The 27921-nt window shown below is 41.8% G+C and overlaps 3 protein-coding genes across 4 annotated transcripts; 2 read left to right on the top strand and 1 right to left on the bottom strand.

Moving 5' to 3' along the window:
• Positions 1–19: 19 nt before the first annotated feature.
• Positions 20–1891, bottom strand: LOC135596808 (ammonium transporter 1 member 2-like). The gene is made up of 2 exons (XM_065088972.1): positions 1324–1891; positions 20–1241 (listed from the first exon to the last, which is right to left on the bottom strand). Exons 1-2 carry the CDS (start codon positions 1824–1826, stop codon positions 230–232), a joined length of 1515 nt encoding a protein of 504 aa, XP_064945044.1. The 5' UTR covers positions 1827–1891; the 3' UTR covers positions 20–229.
• An 11906-nt stretch (positions 1892–13797) lies between these two features.
• Positions 13798–18419, top strand: LOC103970226 (E3 ubiquitin-protein ligase WAV3). Of its 2 annotated transcripts, none has more exons than XM_009383921.3 (2): positions 13798–13880; positions 16205–18419. In XM_009383921.3, the coding sequence occupies exons 1-2, from the start codon at positions 13839–13841 to the stop codon at positions 18107–18109; spliced, it is 1947 nt and encodes a 648-aa protein (XP_009382196.2). In that variant the 5' UTR covers positions 13798–13838; the 3' UTR covers positions 18110–18419. The 2 variants fall into 2 exon arrangements, with proteins under 2 accessions (XP_009382196.2, XP_009382195.2); XM_009383920.3 differs by lacking the exon at positions 13798–13880 and adding an exon at positions 13902–15290.
• A 2102-nt stretch (positions 18420–20521) lies between these two features.
• On the top strand, positions 20522–21576 carry LOC135596535 (MYB-like transcription factor EOBI). The gene is made up of 3 exons (XM_065088586.1): positions 20522–20668; positions 20799–20928; positions 20994–21576. Exons 1-3 carry the CDS (start codon positions 20527–20529, stop codon positions 21361–21363), a joined length of 642 nt encoding a protein of 213 aa, XP_064944658.1. The 5' UTR covers positions 20522–20526; the 3' UTR covers positions 21364–21576.
• The last annotated feature ends 6345 nt before the right edge of the window (positions 21577–27921 follow it).

Raw genomic sequence — 27921 nt, 5'->3', positions numbered from 1 at the left:
ACCACCACCCACCAACCCATACGAAAAAGGTAAAAGAAGTTCGATTGCTGGTAACATCATGAACCCAACACCATTACAATGCAAGACGGGGGAGAAGACAGAGACACGTAACCTAATCCAAGACCCTGGTACTACTAGATTCACCGGTCACCACAGAACCAATCATCCTGTACACATTACCCTGTTCTTAGCAAGGACAGAGAAGAGAAAACACGTCCATCTTGGAGAGTTACACCTGGTTGGCGGTGGCCGTCTGGTTGGCCTTCGGCTTCACCGCCGTCGGCGAGGACTTGAGCATGAACCCGCCTCTGGGGCTGCCGCCGTGTGCGCTGGGGTCCTCGTCGTGGTAGTCGTAGGCGAAGCCGCCGTGCCGGGTGAGGTCCATCCCGGCCAACTCGTCCTCGGCGGAGATCCTGAGCAGGTTGAGCTTGTGCAGCGCGAAGAACAACGGGCCCATGGTGCAACTCACCCACCCGGTGATCACCAGGATCTGTACGATGTGGGCGCCCAACAGCCGCCCGCCCCCGCCCATGAATAGCCCGTAGGGCCGCCCCGGCCGCCCCGGGTACACCTCGTTCACGTACTTTTCCCGAGCGAAGAGCGCAGTGAAGATGATCCCCCACGCGCCGCAGCCGCCGTGCAGCTGCGCGGCCTCGAGGGGATCATCGAACTTGAGCTTGGCGGCGAGCTTGTTAAGGCCGATGAGAACCCAGGCGGAGACGAAGCCGCAGACGATGGCGGCCCACGGGTCGACCACGGAGCAGCCGGATGTGATGGCCGCGAAGCCGCCGAGGAGGCCGTTGCAGACGTCGAGCACGTTCCAGTGGCCCGTCTGGAGGCGCTTCCCAAAGAGGGTGGTGAGGGCGGCGGTGCAGCCGGCGAGGGTGGTGGTGACGGCGGTGCGGCCAACGGCGGACCACTGGCCGTGGATGGAGCCGCTGGGGCCGTAGGTCCGGAAGATGATGTTGAAGGAGCCTGGGTTGAAGCCGTACCAGCCGAACCAGAGGAGGAAGGTGCCGAGCACCACCAGGGTGGCAGAGTGACCGCGGAGGTTCACGGAGCGGCCGGCGTGGTCGAAGCGCCCGATGCGGGGGCCCTCGATGATGGCGCCCCACAGCCCCGCGATGCCTCCCACCATGTGCACCACGCCCGACCCCGCGAAGTCGATCACTCCGGTCTCGAACAACAGCGACTCCCCGGCGTTCCTCGCCGCGGCAGCCCACCCGTCGCCCGACCAGAACCTATCAGCCATCACCACATGATCATCAGCCAAAACAGAGGATCAACCAAACATGACGAAGATGAGATCGTAAAGATCAATACCAGTGGGAGACGACGGGGTAGACGAAGCCGGTGAGGAAGGAGGAGTAAATGAGGTAGGCCACGAACTGGGTGCGCTCGGCGATGGAGCCGGAGGTGATACCGGCGGCTGCGATGGCGAAGGCCCATTGGTAGAGGAAGTTGGAGTAGTCGAAGCTGGGCTGCGGCACCTCCTTGAGGCCGAAGAAGTGCTTCCCGATGAAGCCGTTCGAGGGGCCGCCGAAGGCGAAGGCGAACCCGAAGAGGTAGTAGAAGAGACCGCCGGCCGCGGCGTCGAGCACGTTGGTGAGCATGATGTTCATGGTGTTCTTGGCGCGCACGGAGCCGGCGCAAAGCATAGCGAAGCCGAGCTGCATGGCGAACACGAGGTAGGCGGAGAAGAGAAGGTAGGTGGTGTCGATGGCGAAGCCGGCGTCCGTGAACTGGTTGCAGATGTAGTCGGCTGCCGCCGACGAGTTGGCAACGCCGCCAAGGAGAGGGGCCAGATCTGACGTGCACGACGACATCGCGCCTCGAACGACTGCTCTCTGCCAACCGCGTGCCCGATGGGTGGATACGGGGGAGAGAGGACCAGAAATGGAGTGAGTTCTTATGGGCCACCCGATCGGAGGAAGCGACAAAAAGGAGGCCGAACAAAATAATAATCTTTTATTATGCTAAAAGTTCCATTTCCACAACATTCGTTTCAATTAAGTCTGATTTCGTCCTCGCAATCCACTTTGTGTTGGCTTGGAAATTACTTTTTAATTACGAGGCCCAATATCTTAAAAGAAATCTCAATATGAAAAGGCTTTCTTATGAAGAATAAAAAACAAAAAAAAATTAGGTACCACATATACTTAAGTGAGAAAGCCAAAATTTTCAAGATTTATATAAAATATATATAAGAAAATATGTTAAATAGATTATATAAAAATATCTATATCTCTTGTCGTTTGTCTAATTTCAGTTCGATGATTGAAAATACTAATATCGTACCTTTAGCAAAAGACTACGCCAAAGATTTATCTAGCAAAATTTCTTCGACGATTAACTTAGTATACATCTATAGGTACGTAAGATATGTAAATGTTTATTTAGTTATTTCTTATGTAAAAAACACTTGACATAGCTGATTTATATAGCAACATTCTTATAATTATTGATTTAATAAGAAAATATACTCGAGAGATGTTCTATTGATATGGCATGTCTAGTATATGTTGATTGGATTCTACGGAGTGTCTTTATCAAAAATAATTATCATATTATTTATTTTTTATTATACTTTGGGATAAAATGTTTATCCATCTCGGAGCATAATGTATATTTTGAGACCTTAAACATTGTCACTTATATTAAAAATTGATTAAGTTATGCTTTGGTTGCTTTCTTATCTTAAGTGGACCTATTATGTACAAATAAAATATCTTAAGATATGTTGAGTGTTTCGAATGTTTTTAATTACGCACAAAGGGATGCTTTGGGATACATTAAATGCTTTGAATGTCCTTTTGTTACACCTTCATGATTTATTGAGTCGTAAGTATAAAATTATATCTTTTGGCACATGTGATGAAATATCTAAAACTTGGATAAGGAAATTTTTTTAAAAAAATAAAAACGTTAATATCTTATATCTATTGTCCTACTTCAATTTCAGAGTAGAAGATATTTGTATTCCATATCTTACTTCCTAAATAAGTTTTTCGATAAAATCCCTCTGATGATTAAATTAGTATGCACATGTATGCTTTTAAATTATATTTAATTAATCATTAATTTAATAAAAAATATGAGCCGTCTAATGACACTTTACTATCTTTGATAGTTGATGTGACATATATAATAAACACCAATTAAATTTTATTATATCAAGTATCGAATAGTAAAAAAAATAATGATCATATAACTAAAAAATTTAAGATAAAATTTGAACTTCTTAAGATATAATTAGAGTAAATATAAAATTATATTAATCCAAACATAATCACCGGATCATACTTTTGTTAGGATCGAGAGCACTAAGAGGGGGGGGGGGGTGAATTAGTGCAGCGGAAATCTTTCAGCGATTAAAAACGAAAGCTGCGTTTGTTTGATAGAAACTATTTTGATGCAAAAGCCGATTCTAAGATTACTTATGATTGAGTACAGTTTACGTCTAAACACAGTTTGCGTCTAAGCGCAGTTTGCGTCTCAATGCAGTTTGTGTCTAAATGCAGTTTACGTCTAAATGCATATTGCGACTAAGCGCAGTTTGCATCTAAGTGCAGTTTGCGTCTTAGGCTCAGATTGCGTCTAAACGCAGTTTGCGCAGTTTGCGTCTAAGCGCAGATTGCGTCGAAGCTCAGATTGCGTCTAAGCGCAGTTTGCGTTTAAGCGCAGTTTGCGTCTAAACACAGTTTTACGTCAAAACGTAAATTCGGAAAGATTTGAACTTAGACACTCGTTCGTAAAAGCGCAGAAGTCAGTTTGTAGTTATAAATGGAATGTAAACGTAAACTGCAGAGAAACTCGTTCGTAAAAGCGCAGAAATCAGTTTGCAGTTATAAACAGAATCAAGACGTAAACGTAAACAGTAAAGAAACTCGTTCGTAAAAGCGCAGAAGACAGTTTGCAGTTATAAATAAAATCGAAACGTAAGTGTAAACCGCAATGTAGAGATCGTACGAAAACACCGATTTACGTCTGAATGCAGATTCGGAAAAAAACAGAACTTAGAAACTTGTTCGTAAAAGCTCAGAGAGTAGTAGCTATGTAGGAGGTTTGCAGTAATGATAAAGTGCTCAAAATGAAAGCAAACCAGAGATTTAGAGTGGTTCGGTCAGTCTTGACCTACTCCACTTTTGGCTTCCTCCACCGACGAGGTCACCGACGTCAACTAGAGGCCTTCCTTCAATAGGCGAAGGCCAACTGCCCTTTTACAGTTTCACTCCTTTTGACGGGCTCAGGAGACAACCCTTACAGAACCTTTCTCTCCTCTCTTTACAACTCAAGACTCGAAGAACAGAAAGAGGAGAACTTTTGGACTTAACACAAATTTGAGCTCTTAGAATCACAGAAAAGATCAAGAATTCGGTGTAGTTCTGTATCTTTTCAGTGCTGAATGGGTGGGGTATTTATAGGCCCCAACCCAGTTCAAATTTGGAGCTCAAAACGATCAAATCCCGGAATTCCGGGATCAGGCGGTTGCACCTCCTGACTGGAAAGGTTGCACCGCCTGGCAGAGCTCGAAGACTGAGCCTCTGGGCGGTGCCACCTCTGTCAGGGGCAGTTGCACCTCTCTGCCAGAGCTCGAAGACCGAGCTCAGGCGGTTGCACCGCCTAGCAGAGCTCGAAACTTGAGCTTTGGCTGTGCTACCTCCTGACAGAGGAGGTTGCACCGCCCAGTCTCGCTCGGAGACTGAGCCCTGGGCGGTTGCACCTCTTGGCTGGGGCGGTTGCACCGCCCAGTTTCGCTGGGAGACATAGCCTGGGCGGTGCTACCTCCCTGCCTGGGCGGTTGCACCTCCCACAGCAACCTGGGTCCGAATGGGTTGAACCATTCGACCCAATTTGAGTTCTTCAGGGGCCCAATTGCCCCAAGATTAAGCTAATGGGATCACCTCCCATTTCTAACTTAATCAAAGTGCTAACTACGATTATTTCCTAAGACATATTCTGCAGCTTGCTTCGGTGCGTCACTCGCTTCTTCCGGCGAACTTCCGTCGATCATCCGATGAACCCTCGGTGATTCTCCTGCGGACTTCCGGCAAACTCGTGGACTGCGACGATCCACTTGGCAAGTTCCGACGAGCTCCTTTCGCAAGCTTCTGGACTTCTCGGATTTGTTCCCGCAGAACCTCCGACGACTGTCCGAACTTCCGTCGAGCTCTCGAACTCCCAACGTGATCATTGTCATGACTCCCGCGCAACTCCTGCTGCATGTCTTACTTTCATCGTAGTTAATCCTGCACATGTAAAACAAAAACTTCGATCGAGACAATTAATCCTAAGCAATTAACCAAGTTGTCCGGCATGTCATTGGTCCCTCGACGCTTCGTCCGATTCTTCGGCGCATCGTCCTTTCCTGCAGCCTATTGCCCAATCGGCCAGTTGACTCTGCAACTCCGATATCCTTGGCACAATACCCGCTCTTCTTGGCCCGATGCCCGAGTCCACGGCCCGAAGCCTTCTGTCGATACGTCGACCGATCCATCGGCCCGACGTCCAATCTTCTGACATGTTCCTCCGGCACAACATGATTTTCCTGCTCTAATTGTCTCATCCTGATCAAAGCATCCTGCGTCACTCAAAACGCAGATTAAGTCATAAACATATATCAAGTAGTTTCATCATCAAAATACAAGATTCAACAACTTTCACTTCAAACTATTTTGTATATAACCAAACGATTCCGAACTACAATACCAAACTTTATCTATAATTTTAAATTTTAATCAAAAATGTTTTTTTTTCTCAAGTTTTGGTTTCGAAAAATTAGAAGTTTATGATGACGTAATTTGGTGATGGAATATGATCTTTGAGTTTGTTTTCACCTTTATATTGTGGATGACTTTGATTCTATTCTTTTCCGGTGGCTGTCATATTTTAAGATAATGGAACCTTTCCTTGGAGTGGCGGTCTCATTTCTTCCGAGAGGTGGAAATCCCATACCAATTAATAGAACATGAGTGAATCCAACTTAAGACACATTAAGTTTATTCAGACATGATTCATTCTTACTCTGATCCTTTGCCACCTCTGACAAATTGTAGAATCCATCACAATTTCCCGATAAAATAATGTTCTGTCATCTTAAAATGTTTTTTGTTTTTTGTTTTTTGTTTTTTGTTTTTTGTTGTTGCAAGAGACAGATGATTTATGTTGGGCTCGAATCTCAAGGGATATTAAGTGGCAATGATGAAGCTGATCGTATGTGCCAATTTCCCATCCATTAAAAATACCTGGTGGTGATATTTTAATGGAAAGGAATCCATGAGGCATACGACATGTGTTTGGTAGGCGATGGAGATGCTTTTGATACCGTCAAAAGTGGGCCATTAGAACATGACCGTCAAGAGTAGATGTTGTTCTTATTTCCTTTTGGTTATTGTCTTGTTGTTTTCCATTTGAACATAATATGTTTTATTTCTCCTACTCATAATATAATTCGTATAAAGTTGGCCTGAGCAGATTAAATGAAATGAGTTAGTTTAGTATTGTTCTTTCTACACACGACAAAATCTTTCTATGTGATGATGTAAATCCAGTAGTTATGTTGGGTAAGCATTGAACATTTTTATACCTCAAGCCTTTAGTGTTCTCATATATTATGTGATCGACTATGGTGATAAAAAGTATATATATATATAACACCATTGATAACATCATATATTACCTTAGTCAGTAGTTTGTCAATTAATATTGTCCATATTGTAGTGGCAAACGAAGATTGCTCCACACGTAACATTGATCTTGATAATGGCATGGCAGTAGTGCGTTTGGTGTCATCTTCTCGAAAGCACAGCATTTTTTTTAGAGATAGAGTGTGGTGAAAGGTCTCTACCCTAATAAATATTTCCAAGCAGAAAATGGAAAGTTGACATTTGACTCTGCATGGATTTCCTACACAACCAATCACAAGAGACCGTGGACTTTCAGAAGATGACGTGTGAGCGTTTAAAGATTACAACTCTCAATCGAGTTGATGTGTTGTTGCGTATGACGCTGTGAGAGTGAATGAATATATATGGCATTCAAAGAGGGAGCTAATGAGCAGCAGGAAGGAATCTCAGGTCACGAAAGACAATATTATTCTTTTGGAAGATGTGTGCAATAAGAAACCTCGAGAAGAATCTTGCAACAAGTTCTTCTCTTCTCTCTCTCTCTCTCTCTCTCTCTCACACACACACATGAAGTACAACCAACGAAATTAGAATCAGTATCTACGTAAGCTTGTACAAATCTCAATCAACAAAGTCAAACTTCTCTACCGGGAAGATCTAACAGTGTCATATTCGAATCCTGTGATGCAAGACTTGAAGTATTTCAGTTCATTTTCGTATGCATCATGTGGGACGTACTATAAAAAATATATTTAGATTATTCATATATGCAGTACTTCCAGCTAGCCGCTAAGTTTGATGATATCTTCTCAATCTTTGCTATTACTTTAAGGTAGAACAACAATATTTGAAGCATGTCATCGTAAGGACATGACATAGGGAATCTCGGTTTTATTGGCTCTCTCTTTTATGGTATCTTCTGTTGAGTTTGCTGTTCCTTCAAGGAAAAGGTTCATGGAGAAGTCAATTCTTTTCTAAGTAATTAATTATATTTGCATGCCATACATATTGCAAGAAAACAACTCAATTCTTTGCAAATTGTTTGCTGGAGGAATTGGCAAGATGAAGTGACTGAGGATTATTTTTATAGCGTTGAGAATTAATCGATGCAGAACTCCGGCGGTGGTCCGGCGTTGGATCTCAACGTCAGGATTGAAAGTCCACTCGATAGCTTGTGCCAACCGCGCAGTATCACATATCAAAATAGATATGACCCCCAAGGCTACCTAATCAAACGATTTGATGGCATTTAGTAACCCTACAAATACTCTCACAACTGCTCAGTTCATGATTTTGGCAGTCTTTCTGTCCATGAAGAATGATGTTTGACATCAGCCTCATCAGAAGTTCTACAGCACAGTTATCAATGTCCTCCGAGATGAAAGGGATCTCATGCGGTGTATTACTCCGTTCGTGGTCTCGAATTCGTACTTCGATGTGAGTTGATCCCTTTATATAATTGGGCCTGAGACTGGGCTTCCATTGTCCCAGTTTGCGTGGGCCGTAGCTGCACACGACGTGACCTTCTCCATCATTCCTTCTACCATACAAGTTTGTAACCATTGGCTCAGCAATCACCTGGGTCTTTAGTTTCTCGAGACCCAGATCACCAATTTTTCTTGCTGCTCATCTTGGGATGGACAGATTTAATTCACATCTGAAACACTGAAACAAAGATGAAGAAGAGTCCCCACGTTTGCTTTTGCTTCCTTAAAGAGAGAGAGAGAGAGAGAGAGAGAGAGAGAGAGATATGAAAGGATGCCGAATGCTACTTGAGAAAAATAAATCACGATAACATTCTCATGATCTTCTTAATATTTAAATACTGTTTCTAAACCATAAAATTCTGATAATATATTATCACGATTCTATTAATAATAAAAATCGTGATCTCAATCTCATCTCCTAAATCATGAAATGATTTAGTGAATATTTTATATTTATTATTGACTAAGAAAATCATGTAATCATGTATATAAATTTATACTTACTATCAATAAAATTTAGCAAGTTATTTTTTCTCATGATATCAGAGCCATAGTTGCTCCAAGAAAATTTTCTTTTTTAATCTTCTCTTTACTATTATGGCTTTGTACCTCTTCCTTCAGTGTGGTTGAAGGTAGAACTATAACTCTTTGCGGTTGAAGGTAACATTGTAACTCTTTGCTACTGTAATTTTGTACCTCCTCGTTCATTATGGTTGAAGGCATTGTAATTCTTTGCTATAGTTGCTTTGTACCTCTTCTTTCATAGTTGTTGTTGGAGATAGCATTGCAACAAGCTTTATGCTCTAGCAAACCTCTCTTTCTTGTAAGTGACTTTAGGTTTTTTTCTTTTTCACTCTTCGATACGGTGGGTAATATCTCTTCAACTAGCCACTCATCTTATATCATCCCCAACTCTTTTATTTCTGAAAATAATCTTGTCTCCATTAATGTAATGTTGAAGCTCAAGCTTCTGTCAAACTCACATTCATAAAAGTGTCAACATTTCAATAACAAAATCACATGTCAACAATTCAATAACAAAATCACATGTCAACAATTTAACAACAAAATCACATGTCAAATATATGATTTGTAAGGTCATATTGCTAAGAAATATTATTGCTCATAAACTGCTAATATCAACCTTGATACCCATCTTATTTTGTATATCCTACTATATCACTTACTTGGTTTTCATTATCACTACTGTGTGCTCACTTTGCTGCTTAGTAATTTCAATCTTCATCAAACTAGTTTGTTGATTGTGGCTTCTCATCACATTATGTCTAATTTAAATAATTTATTTTTTCATTCATAATGATTTATATAATTTTATAATAGACGATGATAAAAGACTCAAAATAATTCATGATCGATCCATAAACTTCGAGCACGTGTAGTCAAAGGTGAACGCGAAAGGTAAAATCGAAGCTTTAACCTTATCTTCTGCTGCCCAGTGGAGATTGCACTCAAAGTCAAACCTCGAGAACTGCTGCATCTTCCCATCCCTTATTGCAAGGTGGCCAAACTGCTATTTTGTAGATGCAATACCGGGAAAGAAGTCTTAAGAGTCTCTCTCTTCTTAGAGGCCTGTGAAACGTGAGTGTCGTTCATGTGAAACTTGAAGACTATTTTCCCAATCAAAGGGAAATCTGAATGTAAAAAATAAGAAAAATGATATTCTCATATTTATTTGTAGATGCTTTTTTTGCCACCCCAACCTACCCCCACCTACACACCATTAAGAAGAAACTGACCTGCAGTAGAATCTGAGGCAGACTGGGATCAGACTTCATTGGCGCCGAGGTGGCCTTGGTTCCTGTTCCTCTAAGAGTAGGAGAGATTCCTGTAGCCTATTGTAGGACCATTCAGAAATCCAAGGTCTTTGACGAGCACCTGAAACCTACTTGAAATCATACATTTCCTTTCTTTCGCTACCTTCTTCTGAGCACTGAATTGATTGTTCACTTCTCTCTTAAATATACTGCATTTATAGCAGAAACCTACACCAGTCCCAACATACACCAGTCCCTGAAGAGCCTAGATGTTTGACTGACTGTAGAGCCTAGGGCGCTTGGAACTTCTCATGACCAACTTGGCTTAACTTGGAAAACTTCCGCATTGTTCTTGTAACAATCGGAAATTTTCTTATTGTTTTGTTCTTGTGTTGTTTCAAAAGTTTCTTAATACAAATATATGATTATAGTGGAAACTGTCACGAAATGCATGAGCAAGAGAGCAACCTAAGCATGATAGTGGAAACCGCTGAGTTGACTATCGTAATCTAAGTTTAGTGAATTGGGTAGAAAGGATGCTAAAAGGTTCCAATCCATGCTGTAGAGGCACCTACGTGGATTTAGCCCAATTCTAAACTAGCCATACTAATGTTCGATTAATTCAGGCCAGATGTGGTTGAATTCCGCCCATTAACAGGTGGAATTGCTGCAGCCAGGCTGATGGATGTGTGTGTTCAATAGTAATACTTTGGTCTTCGGTAGAGTTTAGTACAGATTGGATCTTTCCAGTGGCGGATGAACAGATTATTAAGAACAATTACTTTCAAGAAATAAAGTCGAAATTTCTTGTAGCATCATCCACGAGTGTCACCCGAAGAAATGTTTATGCATGGCCAAGTCCTGGTGGTGGATGGTGGAACAGAAGTTGCCCTTCTTCTTTTATGTACAGACTCATCGTTGGTTTACCAGAAAGAGGAAGCATGAACTTTATGCATGATATTCTTTGTTGATTCTCACCAAGTTGAGCCGAAAAAATAGCTGCTGGGTTGGTTCAATTAACTAGTCGACGTCAAGAGAATGACTGCATTTTATATATCTAACAAAGTTCTCTAATCTTCGAGTAATGGATGATCAGAAACTATATATTTGTTGATGGTTTAAGAATCAATGGAATGAACAGTAAGCTAAACCGTTTATATGAGCGTTCATATTTCATAGTCGGCTCCCAATGTTTTCTACTGATTATATTAAACATTATACACACACACACACACTCTCTCTCTCTCTCTCTCTCATATGAGATTCCAACGAAGAAAACTACGTGTAGAGCCTCCTAATGAGTGAGCGGAACTTCCTGTTCCCACTTACAATTAGGCTTTATGAAGACCTCATCTTAAGGACAGATGGCACTGCTGCCTTTCGTTGCGCCTTTTGAGAGCATATACATATGCTTTACTTGCTTCCCGTTATGGTGCGAGGAGGTAGATAGGAAGGAGAACCATTTCCTAAGAACCCTAGGAAAGTTTCCTTTACCTTAGCCGTGCGAGCCTAGCAGGCTTTATGGGGCAAGTCAACATAAAAGTTACAGAACAGGCTTTACAAAAGGGAGCTTTGCGAAGAGAGTCCTCTCCTCGTGAGCAGCTTCACAATGATAAGCATACACAGCTTGACACCATGGCCTTGAGATGATGACGATGATGAAGTACTGAGCTTTTCTGTCACTCTTTCATCTTTTCTCTCCCTGCTCATGATGATTTAGCTAACAACATCACGTCACACCACACGAACTTTAGCTTAGGATTAGCTTTTTTAAGGACATGCACAGACAAAGGCTATTTTGGATAGTGGAAAGGTCGTGGTGCAAAATATCTGTGGTTCACAGGAAGACATGCATGTTGCTAAATTATTGTAGGGTGTGTGTGAGAATCTCATCAAAATGGACTTCACTTTTGATGGGTAATGGAGTAGTAGCTTTTCAAAGCTGGATTTTGCGCTGCTTTTAAAGCAAGCACCCATGCATGTCCACAGCTAATTCCACTGTCACGAATCTTACGCCTTTCTAAGTATGTGGAGCAAAGTAATCAACTAAGCATGACTTCTAGAAAGAAGACAACAAAGTTAATGGAGTGTCCTCAAACTAAGCACCTCCTACTTCTCTACACATGCTTGTTTATATATGTGCCGGTTTAAGAACATTTACCGTCCTAAAAGTGATTCATTCAAATGCGTTGAGAGAATAATAATATACTTCAATCATTATCATGAACCTGAGCTGGTTCCGCCTGCTACAAAAGCAAGCATTTCGGCAAGTGTTGCGGCGGTAGCTGTTGTGGCGTGGCACCGAACTTCGATTCCATTTCATGTTGGGAATTACTGAGGTAGCTTTTCATGGAGGCCATCATCCCTGTGGGGCCGATCCCGAACTTGTGTCTAGTGCGGTTCTCAGACTTGAGCTCTCCAAGTGTTCAATGGTGGAGTGGTCCAAATAAAGTATACTCGGTGGTTTTGGCAGTGCAATGGAATTCTAGTGCAATGGAACAATGCACCACGTTCAATGGAATTTTACTGTGTGAGAAGGAAACCAACACTAAGGTTTTAACTACTGCGACTAAAAGGTGAATGAGGTGGAGACGACGGCAGGCATTCCTATTTTTTTTCTCGTCAGTGATTGAGGTGTTGGGGTTGATAAAGCATTTCTTTTATCTCTGAAGTCAAGAAATTTCAGTAGAAAAAATCTCAAAAAACTAAAGATTGATCCTTTTATAAATATCTCATACATCTTATTTAGACTCGATGAAAGAAAATGCTTTGAGTATTCTTCGTTTCTCTCTAAAATGTGTAAGAAAAATGATGTAAATTATAATATACAAAGGGAATTGCAATGGATAAGTTAGGGGTTTTATAATTCTATCTCACATGATGTAAATTTTACACCCATTTTTGCTATGATAAGATGACTGAGTAGCCTTTTGCTTTCGATTCTTATCTCTCTCCCATAGCATATGTGTCGATTCTTACTATGATAGGATGACCAATCGCCATGGCCTAGTCAACGCCAACATGTTGGACTTGTCTGAGGTATTCGATCATACCAGAGTCCAGTTGGGCTAATTAAAATTCCTCCATTTATGAAGTCAGTGGGGGTGTTATTCATCTTAATCGATACCATTGCTAGCATTTAAACCACATATGGATGCACAACATGGACGACGATACATAATGACGGGGACTTGGTGCCCGCGACACCAAAGTCAAAAGGCTACTCATGATTCCGTGAACGGGACCATATAATATGATCCACCACCCAAGAAGGAAATTAGCTATGCTTTTCTTTAATTGTATCTCTTATGACCAACAACGAAGGTGGCGTGTGAAATCGTAATATGTTTAATTAATCCTAAACTGTGGGCCAATTGATCTTAATTCGCCCGATGTTTTCTCATACGGAGATGAGAAGATATAGAAATGGAGAGAGGAAGTTGACTGGTAGAAGCCTCCTCGTCATCTTGATCTCTCAAGCTCGATGTATGTGATCATGGGAACCCTAAATTATGATTACTACACATCGAAATTCTAGTGATTAGATGATCGACATGTAGTTGGGAAACTCACTAAAACGATTAGGTTCTTTCTTTCTACTGGGGAAAGAAAGAATCGTATTATCAACAAAATGTACAAACTAAAGAATCGATCAACCTCACCTTCTCCCACCAAGACATATTTGTTAGAATAGCGAATGCGTCATTTCTTTTTCTTCGTAAAGAAGTCTTTGTATACTAAATTTTTTTGTCCTCCAAGGAGAATCCAAAAACACTTTTAATCCCAAGAGGCTGTTATCCTTACTGGGAAGATAACACTTTGAAAAGGACTTAATTCTTATGCTTCATTTTCAATGCACAGAAACCAGGCATTGTCTTCTATATATCTTACCTATTTCCAATTCTAAAGCTGAAGGATTAAGTTTCGAGCGACGCTTAAGTTCATCCGGAATGGCAGCCACCGAAAGCAGCGACGAGTCCTTCCAAGGCCAGGTTATCTTTATTCTTACTTTACCCGATTAATCGAGGCTTTGTTCTTTCACCCCCGCTTTGATCGCTCGAGTGGGGGTGGATGTGGTGCCGCGGTGGGCGTCTGAACTCTTCGACAGTGCCACGAAGAGGAAGGGAAAGGAATTAATGGAGTAAAGAAGACATTTATGAGCGAAGGGCCATGTCGAAGACCATACTCGCCGATGTCTGGGCACAGCCATGAGGGCAGCCGTTCCCTAGTAATCCCCTCCTTAAATGTTGCCTTTGGGTTCTGTGCCCTCCTCCGTTTCTCACCTTCCTCTTTCTCCGCTTCATATCATTCCGCCCTCTCTCTCTCTCTCTCGCCGCTTCGTATCTGTTAAGGGATCTCCTCCCCTCCTTTCAACGCCAGCTTTTCCTTCTCTGTCTTCTTAATTTACTTTATGTAGGGGCTCGTGGTTGGACGAGACAGCGAAACCCATTCCTTCTGCCTTATGTCACTAAACTGCCCCTTACAGTGACCAAGGTAAGGGAATCGATCGAGGAAACGGCAAGGGAGCGTGCTCTGAGTATTTGGTATAGGTGACGCTGCCAATTTAGCATCTCAATAAAAATAAATAAAGTTTGTGCTATAAATGTTACACTTATATTTTTTATTTGTCTTGAAATTTTAATTCATGCAACTCGGTCGTCGATTCCTCGACTCGAGAAACGCGTTTCCCCAACAGATGGGGAATCCGCCGGGTGGACCAAATTACCAGGGTCAAATCCGGAAGTCAAAGCCACCCTATCAAATCCTTTAAATCACTTTCCATTTAGCCGTCCAAGGAAAACAATTCCCCTCTCCCTTCTTCTCCTCCCTTCCCAAATGTCAGACCCTCACCGTTTCCTGTGGCAGCTCCCTCTGTAGGTGATCACACCACCTCCGCTACCCATTTTCTCCTTTGAACGCGTCCCACCGCCGCCGTTGCCACCCTTAGTCTCCTCTGCCCATCCGGCTTCCTCGTCTACCAACCCTAGTTTAGGAGTATAAACCTCTTTCCGGCCTCCGAAGCTTGGTTCTAAGATCTGTTCTTTTTGGTGGGGTGAGAGCGGGGGAAGAGGAAAGGCGGGATCTTGATCTTGTACGCCACAAGATTCTTGAAGAAAACCGCTGAGGAAGAGGGGAGGAGGTAGAGAATGGGGAGTACGTGGAGGAAGGTGACGAGGGCGCTGGGTCTGAACCTCTGCGTCCAAGTCCCGAGGGAAATGCTTCACGACGACGACGGGGGGTCTCGACCCGGTGGGTCCGCCGCCGGACGCAGGGCCTCCGTCGCCGCCTCGAGCACCACTTCCTCCCCGGCGGGGTCGGTGGAGGCGTCGGATTTCCGGGCCCTGATGCCGACGATGTCCGGTGGCCTCCGGCTATCTAAATCCGGTAGCAGATCGTCACAGGTTCGGTTCTCGTTTCAACCCCTTCTGTTTCTTGATGATTTTTCTATCGGTTCTTTTGATTCAGGCGGATTCATGTGAGAGTTGTGCATACAAATGGCGATTGAATGCATGTGTTCGCTCCTCCTCTAAAGAACTTTGTTTAGTTTCTTGCTCTTTTCAATCTTGTGCAAAATCTTGGAGTCGGATGCTCATTTATTTGCTTCCGTGTCTCTTTTGGGCGTTTCTTTTGTTGGTGTCTCTGTCCTTTGAGGACCAATAGCATTTGGCACGCGAAAAGAGAAAGGTCAAAACTCCTCTTGTCTTTTTCTATTCGAATGCCTTGATGCCTTCACAAAAGGGGCAGTAGACTGCTTCATGTGAAGAATTTTGTTTTGTTTTTTGGCTTTTACTTTTCTAAAACAAGTCTCTGTTGATCAATATTGGAAATGGATTTGTGGGTAGACTTTGTAGCGATTGTGCTGGTTTACTTAGTCTAACTTTTCTCGATTAGCTCATTGTCGTGTTCTTTTTTTCTGACTTTGTCCGGAAATAGAACATTATGCCTGTTTCTTAAGCCATCTGATGTGGAAATTGTAGCAGAGTTAAGCCCATGATGCGTTCACCAGTTGATGCTTTGGCTTTTGTGTAGCTTCTATATTAGAAACGGCAAGAACATCTAGAAGAAGAGGAAGGATGAAAAATGTGCATTCTCTTTTGAATTGTTCATCATTGTTTACGGAAGAGGTCATATGGTTTACTTTTCTTCTCGCCATGTTGGTTTTTCATTTTTGAGATTTTTGGTTGATTTCCTGTAATGTTCTGCTATTAATTTAGCCTCAAATTAGCTTCAGCGAACTAGTTCTTCTTAGTTTGCTCACTGCTGTAGTTTGCTGCTGCTCCAGTCTTCTGACATTGATTTGAATGCTTTGGTTCAGAAATGTGCTATCTGCCTTGGATCGATGAAAGCTGGAGATGGTCATGCACTCTTCACAGCTGAATGCTCCCACACGTTCCATTTCCATTGCATCACGGCGAACGTAAATCATGGCAACTACGTCTGCCCTCTCTGCAAAGCCACATGGAAGGAGATCCCTCTCCAAGCTCCCCTGGCTCTTGGGAATCCTCATCATGGGAGAGCCAGGGTAAACCCAGTCGTGGAGGATGGTCGTATGCATGTTGTACGCCGGCTCCCTCGTGCGGCTTCCGCAAACAGGCGGCGCAATCACTTTCCTTCTTACTTTTATGGTTCAGAACCGAGCAGTTTTAACGATGACGAGCCTCTGGATCTGCAATCTGCAGCAGCCAGAGATCTCCGTCAAGGTCGTCCTGAGATGGTAGAGGTCGAGATACATCCTGAATTCTCAGCCATAGCGCAATCTGATTGCCTGGAGAACTTCGCCGTCCTGATGCATGTGAAGGCTCCTCATGCCACCATGAACCAGAGCCCCCGGTCGAACCTCACCGCAGGCTCTACTGTGCTGCAGAACGTTCGTGCTCCGGTAGACCTGGTCACGGTGCTGGATGTCAGCGGTAGCATGGCGGGCACCAAGTTAGCGCTTCTCAAGCGTGCCCTGAGTTTTCTGATCCAAAATCTTGGGCCCTCTGATCGCCTTTCGGTCGTTGCCTTCTCGTCGACGGCGCGCCGACTCATCCCCTTGTGCCGGATGTCTGACTCTGGCCGACGACAGGCCTTGCAAGCCGTCAATTCTCTGGTGTCCAGCGGTGGGACAAACATCGCTGAAGGCCTCAAGAAGGGGTTCAAGGTGATCGAGGAACGGAGGGAGAGGAATCCAGTGTGCAGCATCCTCCTCCTCACCGATGGCCAGGACACTTACACCTTATCCTCGAGCGGCAGTGGAGCTCAACGCTCACAGCCGGACTACAAAGTACTTGTTCCGTCCTCCATTCTCAGCAGCACAGCGGTATCTGTCCATTCTTTTGGTTTTGGCGCGGACCACGACTCTGCTGTCATGCACGCAATTGCAGAAATTTCTGGTGGCACCTTCTCCTTTATTGAGTCAGAGGGCGTGCTTCAGGATGCCTTCGCACAATGCATCGGTGGCATCCTGAGTGTGGTGGTGCAAGAGTTGCGGCTGGGCGTGGAGTGTGCGCATCCTGGAGTACGACTAGCTCCCATCAATTCCGGCAGCTACAGAAACCAGTTGTTGAATGATGCTCGGACTGGATTTATTTACGTGGGCGACCTTTATGCCGATGAAGAGAGAGACTTCCTGGTTTCGGTGAATGTGCCGTTCGCCATCGAAGAGATCGTGCTGCTCAAGGTGGCCTGTGTCTACAAGGACCCGGTTTCGAAGGATACTGTTCATTTGCCGATCAGAGAGGTGAGGATCCAAAGGCCACAGGTCGTCTCGTCTCAAACTCCATCAATCGAGGTCGACCGCGAGAGGAACCGCGTCCAGGCCGCCGAGGCCATGTCAAATGCGAGGGCTGCAGCCGAGCGAGGTTTTCTGTCTGATGCAGTTTCGATTCTGGAGGAGCGTCGGAGAATACTGTCGGAGTCCCTGGCGGCGCGGGCGAGCGACCGATTGTGCCTGGCTCTGGATGCAGAGCTGAGAGAGATGCAAGAGAGGATGGCGAGCCGACAGCGGTACGAGGACTCGGGGCGCGCTTATGTGCTGTCGGGGCTGAGCTCGCACTCATGGCAGCGAGCAACCGCGCGTGGGGACTCCACCGACGGTTCCAGCCTCCTCCATTCTTATCAGACGCCGTCAATGGTCGAAATGCTACACCGTTCCCAGACGCTGCGCGACTCACCCCGGCGTCCTGCCCCACCCATCCAGCCAACCAGGTCCTTCCCATCTCGGCCACGACCAATCTAGTGACGGTGAACAATTGCAAGGAAAAAAAGAGAAAGCTACGGATTCGATGGTATACGTTTTCGTGGAATGAGATGGAAAGTGGGTGGAACGTTGGTGTAGGGTTGCAGGGGAGAAGGTATAGGTATGTTGCTTTTGGTTTCGGTGTTGTACATAGGAGAAGGTCTTCCTTGAAGACGATTGTAAGAGGTATTGATCTCTGCAAATACTTGGGGGTGCATTCTTCTATCTGAATCGTGTAGCTGTCTGGGTCAGATACTTTCTTCTCAAATCTGTGCTCTCATCTACTAGTAGTAACCTTTCCCTTTGGCTACGGTAGATGGTTCCGCCATGGCTCTCCTGCAACATCAGTTTCCTTCTTTCCATTACAGTATTGCAGAACTCAGTGTCTTCATTAATCATTCATTGCATGACAATTTGTGAAATGATTCAAGATTTATTCGCAAAAGGAAATGTTCATAAGAAGCATTTACTTGTTTTTTCTATCCAAAGGAGAAACTAAACGAGTCACGCTCAAAAAGGTAGAAAGCTTGTCAGTGAAAACACAAACAAATTTACCTCCTACAAACAAATAAGAACTGATCTTCCAAGCTAACCAAAATATATAGCCTTATCCTGACTGAGACCAATAGTCATTCCCTCAAGAACCCAAAGAACAAAAGGAGACTTCCAGATTAAGCTCAATCAAAGACAAAACATCTCTAATGAACAAGCACTATAAGAAAGGTGTAGCACACAGTCGGAATGCTGGTGGCAAAGAAAACACACACCAGCAACATCAATGTCTTGAGAATTAAGGAAATCTAAAGTAGATAAGTGGTTAAGTAATAACTTCCAATAGACAAAAAACACACGAGGAATAGTAGGTAATTTCCAAAAATATTTCTAATCAATAGAAGGTGAGGGAGATGGAAGTTAACTGAGAACTCACAAACGCACAGATAGACCTGATTAATGATTGGCGTTGATGATCGGTCTTCAGATTCATTTGTCATCATTAGGCTGATGAGATAACACTATATCCGATATCACCGAAGAAACCATAAGACCAAAACAAAAATCTGTCATATCAAAGTTGAACGCACCCACACTAAAGAACTAACAATATTGCATATTATCCGAAACTTTGATATGATAGATTTTTGTTTTGGCCTTGTGGTTTAAGATTTATAGGGGTCTCAAATAACTAATTATATTTATGGCTCCATGGATGAGGCCATCCCTTCTAATGCTACAATAACTACAACAAGCATAGTACGCAACACATTGGCACGAGGGTAGGAAGGATGGTTCACCATATCTGACATTTGTGTAGTACGCTATCATAATAGCATCTTCTCCGAGGAGAATTGTTGCCCGATCATTTGTTGCCGGACATAGATCCATGGGCCATAATAGAATCCTCTAGGGAAGAAGGGTGATGGATGCTAGCCACATCAGAGCCTTCCTATAGTTACTTCGATGACAGTGCAATTGTCTCCTTGCCCATAATTGAGGAGCTAATTGCTGCACCATTAGGACATTCAAAGTTTTTGTGGCCAACACAACTACATTGAAAACAAAAAAATGATTGTGACCTCTCCTCTACACTGCTGACTTGGATGTCCATACGTGGATCGCCACTTCATTGCAATGATTTGTCACGCTCTCTTAAACCTATTCACTTTGCGGATTTTGCTCTTTTTTCTATGTCTGTAATCCATGAATCCAGGAATCCAGGTGTTGACAGGATGGTGCGTCCAGCTTGTCCTCGCGTGCTTAAAGAAGACACAACTAGAAGCTTATCCCATGTTTAGCCAAACTGGCATCCCACAAAGCTCGTTATCGAACAGTATTCGGCATCATCATGTACGACACAAAGCAAGATTAAAGGCTATTTTGTTGAACCATGTGGTAAGAAATAGTTGGCGGTGTAGTCTCCATCGAGGAAACGATCACCTTCCATTAGCATAAGCTAATACGCACTTACCTCTTTGCTTTTCTCTGGTGAGATCATGGCTAGCCTCAACTAAGCACAGCAGACAAGTGGATGCGTCGTAAGGAGTCCGTACTCACCGAGTTCCTCCAATCTATCATTTCATCCTCGGACTTGTCAAGATATGGATGTGTCACTCACACTTAATCCTTGAAAAAGATTTAATGAACACCCACTGCAGTCAAGCTCTATCATTTCAGCATCAGACTCGACTCGTGCCACACACGCACACCATAATGTGGCCAATCCTAAAAGACACCTAAATGATAGCTAACCCAATGCTAAAGTTTATGCTTCTGGAAAGGACATGCCATCGATCACTATCGAGTACGGTGTAAGCATGCTATCATAGTCTTTTTCTCATCACCGATCGACAAGGCGAAGGCTTATATATAATCAGATATTCTCGATTGCTCCTGCTATAGTGGAAGTTACGGGTGAGGCGATGGATGCGAAGTTTGGCCTGGGAACTCTGGATAATGAGGGCTGGAAGAAGGGGCCGTGGACTGCACAAGAGGATAAGCTCCTCATGGAGCATGTCAACCTCCATGGTGAAGGAAAATGGAACTCAGTCTCCAAGTTGACAGGTAATCGATCGCCATGGCTCAGTTACTCATCTTTGGTCTCTATATTAACTACAGTTTACTGCGTTGCTTTCATTTCTTACGTGTTGCTGAACTTGTTGTTCTGCTGCTGCTGCTGGTTTTTGCACTGCAGGAATAAGGAGGAGTGGGAAGAGTTGTAGGCTGAGGTGGGTGAACTACCTGAGGCCTGACCTCAAGAGGGGGAATATTACTCCACAAGAGGAGAACATCATTCAAGAGCTGCATGCCTTGTGGGGAAACAGGTATTCACTGCCAGAAACAACCATTTCTTATGTTGTCGTCTTCATCTTCGTGTGTGTCCGTGTAGGTGGTCCACCATCGCCCGAAGCCTCCCAGGGAGGACCGACAACGAGATCAAGAACTACTGGAGGACCCATTTCAAGAAGAGCAAGCCGTCAAAGAACGTGGAGAAGGCGAGAGCGAGATTCCTCATCAGGCAGCGGCTGGAGGACCAACAGCACCAGGACGACGAGCAGCAACAAGCGGACGTGAGAGCGTTCATGGAGCAAGCGGAGGAAGCCACACCGGTGGAAGACACGGAGGAGATGACCTACTTGAACTCGGTGACCTTCATGCTTCCGGGCGGCGGCGTCGACGGCTACCTGAGCGATGGCTCCACCGAGGAGGGCTCGTGGGGAACCCTGTGGAATCTCGCTGACGCACCTGATGACACATAGGGCGGTTCTCGTGGCACTTCTCGATGTCAAGTACTCGAGTCTTTGCTGACAACAATACATATTGGAGAGTAATAATATATGTTCCATAAAGAGATTAGAATGAGGCTGAAGCATATCTGAGAAACATGTGGCCCGAGATCTCAAGCAACTTTACTTTGTGATGCCACTTCTTTACTCATTAGAGTCATTAAAATGACTATGGTGGGATGAAGTACGGTGGAGGTGAATGTAATTGATAAAGACAAGAAGCACTATCAAGTACTAACATCTTTAAGCATCTTTGCCACTCAAAAAAGCTTACTAGAATATGTATCAGTGACGATTAAAGAACCAGCACCACAAATATGAAAGTACGACGGGTCCAGCCCAGTCACCCATCGGATCCAATCATGTTTGAGTCCATATCATCCATCATATTCGGGTTTTTGTATATCATATCCACTTAGAAAAGGTTCAAAGTTTGGAGTGTTATTTATGCTTGAAATATTAGTTTAGTTATGGCATACAATACCTATGTATCCAATTAATTTTTAAATATATTAATTAAAATTTTTTTATGGTTACTAATGATATCTTATGCTCACATCTTAATTTTATCTCTTATCCTTTGAAGTGGGCCAATAGTAGCTTGATGCATAATTGACACCAGTATGGAGCATATCACATAAAGAAGCACAAGATACACCCATGCGACTGATCTAATTATTGTCATCATAATTGATCAGGTGTACAAGCATGATTTCACTCTCTCAAGTGCCAAGTCGGGGAGAGCTATGGGAACGTAAGGACACCCATGGCACACAGTTCGAAAAGCCCCGAGCTCATGTTGCTTCTCTCACAAGTGTCACCTCCGTGCCGACACAGCCACCTTGCTATTTAGGCTCCCATGCATGCTTATCCCCACCCTGCCCGAGAAGTCGGCGAGCATCTAAGGATGGTGAAGTAGAGCTTTTCTTGTAGCCGTCTTCTGTGCTTTTAGAGCCTTCAAGGAGCAGCGGTGGAGTGTTCGTCTTCCTCTAGATGGCTCAGACGCCGCTGCTGTTTCTCAACTTCATAATGTACATAATCGTGATAGGCTTCGCGAGCTGGAACCTCAACCACTTCATCAATGGCCAGACCAATTACCCCGGGAGTGTTCTCCTTCCCTTCCTAGTTCCACGTCATCGAACTATGCTGCTTACAACAGTAAACTTAATTGATCCATTGGGCTATGTTGTTGAATGAACTCGTGAGTAGGTGTGGCGGGCGACGGTGCGACCTTCTACTTCCTAGTGTTCGCAATTCTGGCCGGCGTGGTGGGAGCAGCCTCCAAGCTCGCCGGAGGAAACCACATAAGACCATGGAGGATAGCCTTGCAGCTGCGGCCGTTTCGTCCATCATCGCATGGGCGATTACCACCTTAGCCTTCGGGGACATAGTTCTCTCTATCATCTCCGGGAAGTAAATAACAAAGCCGACAAGAGTCGAAGCTGTCGTGAGGTATGAGGCTACATATCAATCCACGAACGAGGCACGAGTAAAAAGCAATCCACTCATGAAGCCAAGTCTAATGAGATATGTAATACATAAGAAATAAATTAGAGTAATGAAATAAAAATAGTTATCATTATGATTTGAACCCTATACCTGATTGAATTAAAACTATATGACTAACATATCTTTTCATATAATATGATTAGTATATCATGCTTTTCCATATTAATATATGATTCTTTAGAAATATTTCATATAATATGATTGATATATCATGTCTTTCTATATTATTATGGTATAATAGTTGATATATCATTCTTTAGAAATATAAAACTTATGGTGATGAAGCCAATGATGTTGCAAATGCTCTTAGAGAATTATGGTGGACTTGGGTGCACGTTTCAATTTTGACCTATATGAAGACCAAGATCAAGTAGGTTTCCTAATTCAATTTCTATAACATTGAAGTCAGTGTCAACAAAAGTAGAGTAGATTTAGTAAAAAATAATTAACCTTGATTATTATGTCTAAGATAATTTTTTTTTTTAATTTTAATGTGTCAATTATGTTTGTGAGTACATGTATCTACAAGGATTCGCCCCAAATGAGACAGAGACGAAGATATAAACAATAATAAGGGACATTTTCTATTACCCACATAGTTATGGGTAGGGATATGTATAGGACCCTACCCCACCCTCGTACCCATCTCTATCGATTTATATTATTATATAATATAATATTTAATAATAATAATATAAATATAAAAATATATTTAAGAATTGAACCCAACATCTATAACTCCAACATTAACCACTAAACCAATTTTATATTTAATTTTAATATATTTAAAAAAATTATAAATAATAATAAATAAATAATAAAAAAATTCCACCAAAAGTTTAAGACTGATTATGGGATGAAATGTATTGTATGAATATTAATTCGAGTGAAAATATTTTAATTTTTATCTATTTAGTATTAATTCTTAATTATTCTTTCTTATGTTATAATTAATTTTTAATAATAATATTTATATTATATATATATATATATTAGATAACTAATATATATATATATATATATATTAGTTTTAATAATATTATTTATTTTTAAGCTTTTGTTGCTATACACTTTATACTTTTTCTTATTTATGTAAGATTCATCTTGCATGCATATACATGAGCAAAGAATTGAAAAAGTGAGATCAATAAAAAAAAAATTAATTTATATATTTATTTAGATATATTTGTATTTATTTGATTGTGGTTATATTTGAATATATTTGGTTATATTTATATATGAATATTGTTATGACATGTGTACTTTGTAAATATTATTGTTAATCTTTAAACTATTAATTAGTTTTGATAATATTTTTTATAAAATAAATTAATTAGGAGAATTGAAAAAGACCTATGATTTTCCTACTCCTAATAGGGATTTCTAATGCCTGCCTATTTAAACGGGGAATGGGGTGAGGATGAGATATGCGGGAAAAGATTGAGACTAATGTGGGTATTTTACGAAATGTTCCTAGGACATTCCTCAATTATCCTTTTGGACTAATTTCTATGACTCAATTATTGATCGGGTTTTGTCTCCTCATTGTTGACTGTATTACTATATATTCTATCTAATGTTAAGTCATTATTGGTATAGAGGATTACCCCTATTATACATGACACTAGTTATCTATAAATAATAATTATTATATGATTATATTAAAAAAATTATATAAATTACTTGATATTAATTTCATTGAATATTAACTGATGGGCTTTATAATATGAATTTTCGTATCTAGATTGGTATACTAAAACACTATATAATATGTACTAGCATCACTATTGATATTTATTGAGGATATTGATTGCCGTCATTCAAATAGTATTGGTAGGATGATTTAGTTTAGGGATTTAGTGGGTTATAGACATGGCAACTAATAGTCTCTTTCCTAGAAAAGGAAAAATATCTTTTCACTTGTGGCTAGTGAAAGACATTACTCTGATGAAAGTATAATATAGACCCTATTCCAGTGTTATTGGAGAGTTATCCTTCTAATGAGTTATCGATTGATATAAGTATGTCGATAAGTGACATATGTTATGATATTTATGAATGTTTCATATTGTTATTGTTATTATATTATATCATATTAATTAAATAATTTATTTAATTTACTGTTCATTTAGTATACCATTTGTTGTTATCATTTTATTTTATATCTACTCAGTAATTATTGCTTAATCATATTATTTTTAAATTTTTTAGAGCCTCAAGCTTCTACAAAATACCAAAACAGAAAAAAAAAAATATATGCTTGTATAAGTAATACAACTTTTATTATATTTTTTATAGGTATACAATTACAACAGTAAATGTTTTGAAGGTAATATATTCTTTATATGTTACATTATGATACTTGTTTATTACCAAGTCTTTCTATGTAAGTGATAAGGTAAAAACACATGGATTAGGTGTATAAACCTTGCGTTTGCAAAGCGAAGGTTTGAAGTAGTTTTCGACTAGGAAGTGACTGTGTTACAAAGATTGTCACAATTGATCTTGCAGTTTGAACATGAGAGCTGGTGAATGATATGTGATTGACGCATCGGGCCCACGTGATCGACACGCTAATTTCTAGAGGCTATAATAACCCCTCATGATCGACATCATGTGTTTGGAGCTTGGATTAAGCTAATAAATGAATGCTCAAGATTCGACACACAGTATGCCATTATCCCAATTCGACACAACAATCATTTCCATGATCATTATTGATTTTAGGAGTAATAACCCTTAAAACTACCTATAAAAGGGGTTTCGGAGGTATGTTTCCTCACACACTAAAACTTTTTTAAGAGAGTTGTTCGATTAATAGTCTAAATGCAAAACTAGTTTAATCGTCAGAGGAGCATTTGTTGGGGAATGCCTTCGACCTAGTTTTATAAGTTTACCTTTTTCTACCGGTAACTTGGACTATGATTGACAGACTTCCGTTGTATATGAAATTATCTTCGGCTTGAACCACAAGAATTTGTACTAATAAATATCGACAACGTATAGTTGAAAAGCCAAATGCTTATATCAATGATGCATAATTAAAATACCAAAATGTACATAAATGACATATAGTTGAAAGACCAAACATGCATATTGATGATATATGATTGAAAGGACAAACATATCAATAACACGCACCAACAGGTTGAATACATATATCAACAACATATAGTCGAAAGGCCAAATATGCATATTGATGACGTATAGTCTAAATTTGTACATCAACAATGTGTAATCATATAGCCTAATTCACATATCAACAATGTATAATCAAAAGGCCAAATGTGTATATCGATGACACCCCAATCGAATGCCAATCATCTCTCATATAACACCTATAGTGTTCGCTTCTCGACTCAATAGTGATGCATTCAAACGAGCCAAGAAACAAGGGCCTAGTAATAGTTGGCAAATGACATGATCAACAGTTTATTATTATATGTCGATCGCTCAAGGCCATATTAGCCACACACGACTGATATATGGTAGATGATCCTAATGGATCATGAATGCCATGTGACTATACCAAGGCCACGTCGACCCCGTGTGGCGAAGGCTATGTTTTTTGGATCAAGTTTGTCGATGAATGCTTGAAATTCAACTCATATTATATCATTATCTCTATTTAGCCCAAAGAGAAACGAGCGATCACTCTCATGATTGTCGATGATCCCTAGAGTAATAACCTTCAATGGCTCTTCAGAGGTATTCTCCCATACACTATAATTTTTTTTCAAGAGAGTTGTTCCACTAATTTGAACTCAAAAATGATTTGATTATCGAAGGAGCATAGGTTAAGAATCAAAATATATACTCGCAAGAATATTACTTCGCGGTAAATATTTTGAAGCCTAGGAATGAGTTTTTAAGAGCAATTCTATTATACGAAGGAAAACAAAATTTATTAGGCATCCAAGTCGAATTGGAGTCAGATTCAGATATCAGAGCAGTTACTAAGGTCGGATGAGATTTACTCATATCTGCTAGCAGAAAAATAAGAACTATATTAACTAGAAACATGGCAGATCCGAAACCCCAAACTATTTATTACCAAACACACCAATACTAAACTGGGAATTCACGAGAGCAAATCTATTGCCCAGAATCTATCACCGAACTCGCCCACTCTAAACTGAGAATTCAAGGAACAGTACAGGTTTGGCCCATCCTGGACATCAGAGATACCCAACGAATCTCCTACAACGTTACGTAATCTATCTTGGACTGTTCCATCAAGATTAAGTTCTTACATCAATTCTATATCATCATCAGTGCGTCAATGCATGTCTGTACATCCTACTGTGCATCTGTGAGATCCGTCATCGTCTCCCTCGAATTATTTCTGGTGTCATGTCTCCATCCTCCACAAAAGGATCGCAATGGTTTCCACATGTGTATTGCACCTCTAGATGTACAAGCCATGCGCTGTGGTCTGAGTTGTCCATTACGCACGATTGGATGGAAAAGCTGCTTCATGATTTCTGATCTAGCGTTGCCTGCTCCACCTCCTTCCTTTATTCTTATGAATCTCTTTTCAAGGATTCTCCCCCTTCCACTTGCATGGGATCAATGCCTCTCCCTACTGGAGTAGCTTTTCATGGTCACAACTCCTTGAATAATGGACAGTGCTTTGGAGGATATCCCCTCCTGAAGCTACCTGAGAAACCAAGCATTAGACGTATATGCATTCAGAAATAGTATCTGGCAGATACCTTTCATGAACGACTAGCTCCCATTACTTGACCAACATGCAGCCTGAAAGGAGCATGGGATTAAGGCTAGGATTCTCCTCTCATGGATAAGCCTTGTGGAGGATAATGTGGTACCAAAGCACTCCGAGGGTAGCATCAGGTGATCTTTGCGATGGTGCTGCTGTGGGGGAGCACCTGTTTCACAATCACATGGAATATGCTCTTTGGATATGATCACGGGCGGGTGTCTTTGCTGCCTGCATTCTGATATCGAAGAACAATTGGACAGGGATTGTTTCAGTATCTCCTTATGCAAAATCAAGGATCA

The sequence above is a fragment of the Musa acuminata genome, chromosome BXJ1-11, assembly GCF_036884655.1.
Source record: "Musa acuminata AAA Group cultivar baxijiao chromosome BXJ1-11, Cavendish_Baxijiao_AAA, whole genome shotgun sequence".
Classification (NCBI taxonomy): domain Eukaryota; kingdom Viridiplantae; phylum Streptophyta; class Magnoliopsida; order Zingiberales; family Musaceae; genus Musa; species Musa acuminata.
Note: the sequence above shows the minus strand (reverse complement) of the source record. Positions and strands in the feature narration are given on the sequence as shown.